The 10,000-nt window shown below is 40.1% G+C and overlaps 1 protein-coding gene across 2 annotated transcripts in view; it reads left to right on the top strand.

Annotated features, from left to right (window-relative positions):
* The window catches only part of LOC119580891 (calcium-activated chloride channel regulator 3A-1-like), a 12,824-nt gene extending 3,385 nt beyond the window's left edge, over positions 1-9,439 (top strand). The window contains exons 2-20 of one of the 2 annotated variants that reach the window (XM_037929119.1): positions 1,349-1,543; positions 1,807-1,944; positions 2,313-2,466; positions 2,636-2,813; positions 3,322-3,442; positions 3,660-3,784; positions 3,911-4,105; positions 4,245-4,380; positions 4,632-4,762; positions 4,950-5,106; positions 5,271-5,489; positions 5,673-5,789; positions 5,895-5,995; positions 6,217-6,370; positions 6,551-6,647; positions 7,120-7,220; positions 7,458-7,590; positions 7,961-8,183; positions 8,496-9,439. In XM_037929119.1, the coding sequence (XP_037785047.1) occupies positions 1,364-1,543; positions 1,807-1,944; positions 2,313-2,466; positions 2,636-2,813; positions 3,322-3,442; positions 3,660-3,784; positions 3,911-4,105; positions 4,245-4,380; positions 4,632-4,762; positions 4,950-5,106; positions 5,271-5,489; positions 5,673-5,789; positions 5,895-5,995; positions 6,217-6,370; positions 6,551-6,647; positions 7,120-7,220; positions 7,458-7,590; positions 7,961-8,183; positions 8,496-8,679 (2,844 nt within the window). In that variant the 5' untranslated portion in view covers positions 1,349-1,363 and the 3' untranslated portion in view covers positions 8,680-9,439. The remainder of the gene's footprint in view (positions 1-1,348; positions 1,544-1,806; positions 1,945-2,312; positions 2,467-2,635; positions 2,814-3,321; positions 3,443-3,659; positions 3,785-3,910; positions 4,106-4,244; positions 4,381-4,631; positions 4,763-4,949; positions 5,107-5,270; positions 5,490-5,672; positions 5,790-5,894; positions 5,996-6,216; positions 6,371-6,550; positions 6,648-7,119; positions 7,221-7,457; positions 7,591-7,960; positions 8,184-8,495) is intronic. The other variant, XM_037929120.1, reaches the window with a different exon arrangement.
* The last annotated feature ends 561 nt before the right edge of the window (positions 9,440-10,000 follow it).

Raw genomic sequence — 10,000 nt, 5'->3', positions numbered from 1 at the left:
TAGAGCGTCGAACTCAACACTGTCACGACGGCAATCTGAGTTCGAGGGTTCGAGTCACCGGCCGGCGCGTTGTTCCCTTGGGCAAGGAACTTCACCTCGATTGCCTACCTAGCCACTGGGTGGCCAAGCCAGCCCAGGTCAGTGCTGGTCCCAAGCCCGGATAAAATAGAGAGAATGATTACCTAAAAAGGTAACACCGGCACTCACCGTGGAAAGGAACTGGGGACCCTACCACGTACTCACATCACAACATGAAAACTACAATTAAGTATCATGCTGTGACCACGGCGGCTCAGACATGAACCTACCGTTAAAAGAAGAAGAAGAATAAGTAGTAATAGTAGTAGTAGAAACACAGTTGTAGAATTAGTAGTAGTAATAGTAGTGTAGTAGTAGCCAGTAGTAGAATTAGTAGTAATAGTAGCAGCACAACCACAGTAGTAGTAGTAGAAACACGAATGTAGTATTATTATTAGTAGTAGCAGTAGTAGTACTGGTAGCAGTAGTTACAGTGGTAGCATAAGTAACAGTAAGAGTAACAGTAAAAGCGAAAATAAAATCAATATGCCTTATAATGTTTATATGTTTCATAATTCATATGTTTTATAATGGTTTATATAGATATACTTATTTCCGACATTTGTACTCAACGTGTAGGTAAGTATTCCTACTGCTTTAAACATCCTTAAGTAATGGTTTCCAAGAATGAACAAAAAAGGGGAAATTGTTGCTTCACTTGTCACAACAGTGTTTTGTTTGGTTCAGCTTCCGGAAATCGTTTCACTTGCTCAGCAAATGTTGTGGTTTCCTGTTTACTTGGAAGATTTTCCTTTCTGTTTACATACAAAATAGGTGATATGCAGATGGTCACATCACGTATACTGGAAAACCATTCGTGTGAGTACATATACTCACACGCAGCTCACACACGCGCGCGCACGCACACACACGCGCGCGCACGCACACACACCCACGCACACACACACACACACACACACACACACACACACACACACACACACACACACACACACACACACACACACACATTCACACACACATGTGTGTGTGAATACGATATACACAAATGTGTGTATATCATATTTTCCACTTATCTACCTATTTATTGATTAATGTATCTATATAAGGAGAGAGAGAGAGAGAGAGAGAGAGAGAGAGAGAGAGAGAGAGAGAGAGAGAGAGAGAGAGAGAGAGAGGAAGAGAGGAAGAGAGAGAGAGAGAGAGAGAGAGAGAGAGAGAGAGAGAGAGAGAGAGAAAAAAAAAAACCATGAGAGCGGAAGAGTTATGACACACACTAACTGTAAACCGTATTCCGATTCACGTACAGGCATATCAGTGAGTCATGGCAGTGCAGGTGCAGTTGGCGGTGGCGGCATTAGTCACCTTGCTGGTGGCGACAGGGGAAGTTGCGGCCACGGAGGCGAATGTCAGATTAAAAGACAATGGGTACGAGGGGGTCTTGGTGGCCATCTCGCCCTCTGTGGATGAGTCTTACGCCGAGGACATCATCGCTTCGATAAAGGTACGCTGAAGAGAGAATGGTTTAGCAGTGGGAAGGTGACAGAGGGGGTGGGGGCCGAGATGAGAGATATGAATGCGGAGGGGAAGAGAGAAAGAGAGAGAGAGAGAGAGAGAGAGAGAGAGAGAGAGAAAGAGTGAGAGAGAGAGAGAGGCAAAGAAAGAAACATTAAGACAAATTGAAAAGAAGGGGATGAATAGATGAAATTTTCACATGGAGATTAAAACAACACAAGTAATCATTGTTTGTGACGGTTTCTCCTGCAGAAGACAATTAGCGACGCCTCCGAGGTGCTGTTCAAGGCTACTCAGCAGAGGGCCTTCTTCAGGGACGTCAAGATCCTCCTCCCGAAGACGTGGACGAAGACGCCCTCTGACGCAGTCGCTCTGAACGAGAACTTCGACGTAAGAGACATTCGGAATTGTCCTTTGTCCATACGCTTTTGACGCAGACACATTCACACACACACACAAATACACACACACACACTCATACATACACATACACACACATACATACACATACACACACACACACACACACACACACACACACACACACACACACACACACACACACACACACACACACACACACACACACACACACACACACACACACACACACACACACACACACACACACACACACACACACACACACACACACTCATAGATATCAAAGCATAAAATCACATTAAAAAAACAAGACCATTTTTCACTCTTTCACAAAACACGTGATTTCTAACCTGCAGCGTTCTTCATTCATTCAGGAGAGCGACATCAGAGTGGACGTAGGCACGGGAGTCTACGGCAACCAACCACACACAGAGCAGCCCGGAGGTTGTGGCGATCCTGGCCTGTACATTCATCTTACTCCTGAATACCTGGTCAATGACGAGGAGTCAAACGTGTGGGGACCAAGAAGTAAGTATCTGACTCGAACTCGATACCGTTCTCGGTAGGGTATTGGGAAAGCATGAGCATAAGGGAAAATTTCAAATATCATTTTGGTAGTTGTTTTCCGTTCGTTTTATACGGGCATTCGATATGGAATTTTCTTCGGAGATATTTAACAATTTTAATTATTCTACAGGCAAGGTTTTGGTTCATGAGTGGGCCAAGTTACGTTGGGGTGTGTTCGATGAATTTGGTTATCCGAATGATGACATGTATCCCCTCTTCTACGCATCCCAAAATATAGTTGAAGGCAATGTCGAAGTCACAGTTCATCCAAACTACTGTGCCAACGAAGTACTATCGGGAAAGCTTAGGTAGAGATGATATTTTTTCCCCGTCATTTAATGCAGCCTGAAATGAAGTATGATTTTATGAATGTAAATCTCGTTTTTTTTCATGTTATATCTTACTTTTTCATACAACTTAGTTTTTTCATAGTATATCTTACTCTTTCACATATCTTATTTTTGTCATATATATTACCTTTTCACATGTTTTTTTCCACATATCTTACTTTTTCACATTTCATTTTTTTATGTGATATTTATGTGATATGTCTTACTTTTTTACACGATCTCTTACTTTTTCACATATCTTATTTTTTCCATATATCTTACCTTTTTCACATATCTTACATTTTCCCACATAAGATATTACTTTTTTCACATATCTAACTATTTCACATGAGTTCTTACATTGTTCACATGATAATTTACTCTTTTTCACTTGAGATCTTGCGTTTTTCACGTGATATCACCTTTTTTCACGTGTTATCTTACTTTTTCACACGACCTATTACTCACTGTGTCCATCAAATCACAGAGACATCACGGGGTCGGCTTGCTCGTACGCTGGCGATCTCCCAGACAAGAACTGCCGCTTCATTCCTGACGATGACCAGGTCGCTGTCTCTTCGCTCATGTCCCTCTACTACATCGCAAACGTAAGGCCTTCGGGGTAGAGTGTCTTTAGGAGGGAGAGGCTCGTGTTTCCTTGAGCGATTGCAGATTTAAAGGGTTCGTTCTCTTGTCTGTCGGCAAGATTAGGTGTGAGAAGTTACTGGCGGGATGTGATATAGATTTATAGGTGGATTGGCCATAGGACGGTAGTATTGGCTTAGTTTAAAACCACCGATACTTTAATTTCTTTTTTTACCAAAGATCGAGGAGTTCTGTGGTGAAACGAAGCGACACAACCTGAGGGCACCAAACAAACATAACACTAAATGTGACCACCGTTCCGTGTGGTCGATAATCAAGATGCATCCCGATTTCAAAGACGACAAGTGAGTAAACTTTTTTCCACGTGCCACTGTAGATATTGAAAATCAAATGTTCTTCGATAAAACATTATTTTATAGATTTAGAGGGAAAAAAACTACAATCTCTAAACATTTTTTCTTGACCCTCAGCAATCTACAAACACAGACTGCCTCGGCGACCAAATTCACGGTGCTGCGTCAGGAGGCGGCTAAATTCGCTCTGGTCCTCGACTACTCCTACAGCATGAGGGATTACGACAGGATTAAGAAGCTCCAGTCGACGGCTAGACGCTGGATCCTTCACGAGGTGGCTGAGGGCAGCTCCGTCGGCATCATCAAGTTCGGGTCAGTTTCAAGAGAGGTCTGGCACAACTCTCGGTTACTGTATACACAACCTACAGCCGAAATAGATCTATGATACATATATGAATTTATGCATATGTATGTTTTTATTTCGTTTCACTTTGAATTTCATTCATTGCAGTGGGACGGCGGAGGTAGAAGCTCCCCTTACAGTGATAGAGGGCGAAGCGTCCAGAAAAATGCTGGCCGATCTAATAGATGCAAAATTGAGGTCGGCTACCAGTATAGGAGCAGGGCTGTCCCTCGCCATGAACTGGGTGAGTCACTTCTTTCTGATGTTGCAGCAGTGAAAGGGATAATGAGGAACAGTTTCTGCTTGGGGGACTTGTTCTGAGCAGAATTGGGATTTATAAAGGACTTAGATAGCTACGTTAGTGAAATTATTCTTAAAAACAGCCAGACTAGATAAACAAAATTATTTGTCTGGTCATAGGTTCTGTTAAATATCTATACTTTTTTTATTGTGGTATAATCATCATAAGAAGAATTATATTCATTATATTTACAGATGCTTAATAGAGAAAAGAACGCGGTGATTTTGCTTATTACTGACGGCGAAGAAAACACATCTCCTTACATTCGTGACATCGAGGACCAGTTGGCGTCATCTGGCATCCGAGTTGTTACTATCGCTTTCGGGTCGGTGGCAAGATTTTGATAACTATATATATATATATATATATATATATATATATATATATATATATATATATATATATATATATATATTCCTTGTGAATCTCACTAAACTAAATTGAGTGCATCCTTTTTTTCCCCAAGGTGCTATTTCTCATTGTTTGAGTGCTTTTTCCTTACTGCCCTACAGTGCAACAGCAGACCAGCAACTGGAGAGCATTGCCCAGCAGACAGATGGAAAAACATATACAGTATTTGATACAGACAGCGGAAGCCAGCTCCTCGATGCCTTCCTTGGGGCGCTCACGTACCAGCCTGGAGATACCGTGGCTGATACCAAAGTCAAGGTGTGTAAATTATTACCAGATGGGCAACCTTCTTCTGTTGTATTTAGCAGCTGGATCTCTCAATATATATGTGTACAATTCCCGTTTGATATTTGATTCCCTGCAGTTTAGATGCAACACAGACATCCTATCACTACTTTGTAAACTCGAACTCATTTTTTCAGATACATGAGTATGCTTACAATGGACCAGACAAGCTAGTGAGTAAGGAATTCCCCGTCGATGCCTCAGTAGGACGCGACATGCTCTTTCAGCTGAAGACAAGCGCTTTGAAGCACACTATTTCTCCCCCATACCTGTTGCGACCTGATGGAACCGCAGTAAAAACGGCGACCTTTGATCCTCTTATTGGGAGTTGGGCCATAAAGGTGCCCCTAGCTGAGGTAAGCCAGAGGCCCCGCCATGGCTATTGAATTGATGGTGTTATGCCGCTGGTTTCAGAATGTTGCCGTAAAGGGGCATTTTCCCATTTCGGCTGTAGTTGTGTTATAAGCTGTGACCAATTTCTCTCTTTACTTGACCTTGATCAAGACATCAGAGTAATGTTATTTCTCATGCTCCCAAAGCCCGGAAGATGGACGTGGATAGCCGAACTGTCAGGCGACAAAAACTATTACATCCAAGTAGACGTTACAGCCAAGGCAAGAAACCCAGACATCCTACCTATCTACACTCAAGCTTGGGTATGTTCTAAGAAACAGTAGACGCATGAGTATATTCCTATCTGTTTCTCTTTATACACTCAAGGTTTTAACCCTGAGCGGATTAACGACTGGCTTCTTCCACAGGCAAGTTCCGGATCAAGTGGTGTTGATGCAACTGTTTCTCCAGTTATTGTATATGCAGAGGTGAAACAAGGCAGCAACCCTGTCATAGGTGCAACAGTCAGGTAAGGACCATCAGGCATTGTAACCCACAAAGTATATATGATGTGTAAATGGAGTTCGTGTCATTACATTTTATAACAGAATTCAGAATGCAATAATATCGTTGTTCACAAGATTCATGTTTCTGTTGCCATCGAAAGTCTGATTATTGGTATACACATTGTGTTATGCGCATGTGATACCTAAAGCAAGTTGCATCACAGACCTGGGTCTCTCCACACAGGGCGTACATTAGCCACACGAGCACTCCAGACGAGGCGATAGAGCTGGATCTCTTAGATAATGGCCAAGGTGCTGACTCCCAGGCTGGCGATGGTATTTACTCCCGCTATCTCACGCAGTACCCTTTCACCGGCAGATATATTGTCAGAGCTCAGGTAAGGGAACCATTTCACAGTGTCCTTCTCGTGTAGCTGCTGGCACAATTACACTTTTCATAACTAATAATATCTGACCCTGAAATGATGAGAAGCATTGATGGGGGCCTATTGAGATTACTATGCATTGGTTCGAGGCCACAGAACACACACAAACACACAAAGTCCTTTTCTTCACAGGCATGGAACAACGGCAGCGCCTTTATCAACAGCGGATTCACAGCCAACCGTGCACCTCACCGACGCCACACTCGAGCTATCCCGGCCAAGCCACTTGGTGAGTACGTCGCTCGCTTCAGCACTGAGTGGCACTGACCCTCTTTGGAATAGTGGAGGGTTGATTCTGGACAGTATTGCAGCATCTGGTGAAATGAGCATGAAGTCTGGTTTGCAGTAAAACGGGTTTCATTGTCGAGCATAGTAACATCGTCCTCACTTAAATGCATGGTTGAATTTCCCTCTCATGCTATATATTTTAATTTCCTTACCCACACACTCCTTTTCCAATAACTCAAAGTTTTACAAGAATAAATCTAATAATTTGCCTGGTTAGTGGAAAGAGGTTTGGCTTCTTTGTGAAGAAACGTTGATCTAAGAGTGAGTAAAGTTAGAGTAAAAGATGCTCTTAAATCAAAAGCATCACATACCTGATGTATAATAGATACTTCATGCTCTTACGGTACAAAACAAACACCAAGAAAATTTCCATCTTTTCAAAAGAGTCCTAACTTGAAGTACCCTAACCGCAGATATGCCAGTGTACTGCTGTGGCTCCAAAGTTCCCTTCAACGCAGAGGCAGCCGAGTCTGCTGGGGAGTTCAGCCGCTTCGTCGCAGCCGGATCCATTCAGGTGAGAATTTCTTTGGGAATGTTTTTCTTTTTTCTGTTTTTTTAGGTTTAGAATCTGTTACCGACTACTTGTTCCACATCTGTGGTAGTAAGGTGGCAACATACAAAGTCGAATCTTTGATAGAATGCTAACAGTATCACATACGATTGCTCTGAACTTACCAGTCCTCATAACTGTTGTCGATCTTTTTTCCACGTAAACCTCTAAGTCGTAGATAATCAAGAACGTTTATTACAGGTGACCAAAATCCCGGAAACTGGAGATGTACTACCGCCCTCTCGCGTCACAGATCTGCAGGTGGCTGGAACCTACGAAACCAGTCTTACCCTCACCTGGACTGCTACTGGCGATGACCTCGATTCGGGAATAGGTGAGAGTAATGGGTATATCGAATGTCTTATTTTACTCTGTTTTATCTCTTATTTCATTTATCTATCTTATTTATCATGATATCATATTGTCATCATATTATTTATCTGTCACATTTATTATTATATTATATTTATTTCATTATTTCCTTCTTCATCTTATTTTATTTCTTATGGTGATATATTGTCTGAATATACGGCATATCAACAATTTAAACATAAGAAATGACATAATGCACGCACTTGTGTATGTGTGGAAAAAAGTACTGGGTGGATGGAAAAAAATACGTAGGCGTAGTCAGGAGACATAACCAGAAGTCTCCACTTTCATAATACGTTACCTGTGCTAATCCAACTGTCCTTTTCGAATAGTGTCCCAGTACGAAATCCGCCTAAGCAGTAATGACAGCGATTTACTTGACGCTGATGCCGAGAACACGACACTTCTGACTTTCGAAGATTCAGTACAGAAGCCGGAGCTGTTTGTCAACGCTGGTGAAACGGTTAATGTTACGCTGGATTTGGAAGAGAGCATTGAAATTGGAAAGGTGTATTACCTGACGCTGCGAGCATCAGACGATGTTGGAAAGTTGAGGTAAGGCAGCATGCAAGTCATAAGGCGTGTTTGCGTGTTCATAAATACGTGTGTACATACATACATACAAACATACATACATATATACATACATACATACATACATACATACATACATACATAATATACATACATACATACATACATACATACATACATACATACATACATACATACATACATACATACATACATACATACATGCACGCATACAAACATGCCAGCACATATATTATTCCCTCTCGTATTCACTATACGAATCCTTTTCTACGAAGCCTCAATATGCCGAAATCTTTTACTCTCCCTCTAAAGCTCCTTCTCGAACGTGGCCACAGTCTTCATAGCGAACGAACCGGCGGAAGAAGGGCTTGCAATGTGGATCATCATCTCTATTGCAGTTGCAACCCTCATCGTCGTGATTGCGGTCACTGCATGTGTGGTTGTCTCCCGAAGAAAAAGGGGTATTAGTGTCCCCGTGGAAAATCCAGATTGGTGATTCAGATTTTTCATTTCTTGATTAATCAATTGATTTATTATTGTTGTTGTTATTACTATTATTATTATATATCATTATTATTGTCATCGTTATCATTATTATTGTTGTTGTTGTTATTATCATTGTTATTGTTATTATTATTATCATTATTATTATTATTATTATTAAGGTTATTATTACTATTATTATTGTTATTATTATAATTATCATTATTATTATTATTATTATCATTGATAATTTTTGGTATTGTTGTTAGTTGTATATGTTTGTTCGTAGGGCTTTAATTTATTTTATATATTTCTGTGTGTATGTATATATATATATATATATATATATATATATATATATATATATATATATATATATATATATATATATATATATGTATATATATATATTTTTTTTTTTTTTTTTTTTTTTTTGGGGGGGACGTATGAAGGATTGTTTATATGTTTCGATTCAGTTTGTGTTTGTTTTCTATTGTTTGATGTTTTTGAGTGAATGAGGTTATTTAAATGTTAGAAAAAAAATGTATTTTTGTAAACATATACAGACTTATTTCACTCATAAGATTGTATTTATTTGTTTCTTTTTCTAATCGATACATTATTAGATAAGCTTAGTTTAAGTGCCATACGTAATGCACATGTAAACTGCATGCCTTTGTCTTGCAGCATGTAGTAACTGAACTGTATTATATTTTTACACCAGGCGTTGAATTCAATCGATGCAAATAAAGCTGTAAACTTTCTCCTGTAAACTCGAAGTCATTACCCTTACATTAATATTTAAACTTGTTTTCAATAGGTACTCCATACATATCCCAAGTGGCACAGACGTGGCTGTTAAACCTATTTCACTATTGCTATTGTGGTCATTGCTGTTACATCCAGTGAATATTATCAAATTGTGTTTGCTTATGCATTTCTATATACTTGTTCGGGTATTCATTTATATTTTTATTATCTATATATCACAGATATCTTGCCGCACACATACACACACGCGCGCACTAACGCACACGCACAAAAATAAGAACACACAGCTATTTGTATAGTAAGTCCGATCCACCACGAGTTTGTTCAACCCTTCCTGTTACGTAATCCCTTAAGAGATGACGTGTTCAGCGTGTGTCGCATCCTGTGCGTATTTTCCCTTCTTTAAATCTCCACGTAAGTATATATCAAAATAATTTCTTCTTTATCTTTAAATGTGTGCATATCAAACACATCGTTATATGCATTGTTAGACCACCATCCATATAATCATGTTGTTATATATATATTACTAGAACCTCCAGTGATGAACCGTTATTCCAAAA

Source organism: Penaeus monodon, chromosome 14, assembly GCF_015228065.2.
Source record: "Penaeus monodon isolate SGIC_2016 chromosome 14, NSTDA_Pmon_1, whole genome shotgun sequence".
NCBI classification, from domain to species: Eukaryota; Metazoa; Arthropoda; class Malacostraca; order Decapoda; family Penaeidae; genus Penaeus; species Penaeus monodon.
The sequence above is the reverse complement of the archived record's forward strand: the minus strand, read 5'-3'. Positions and strand labels throughout refer to the sequence as shown.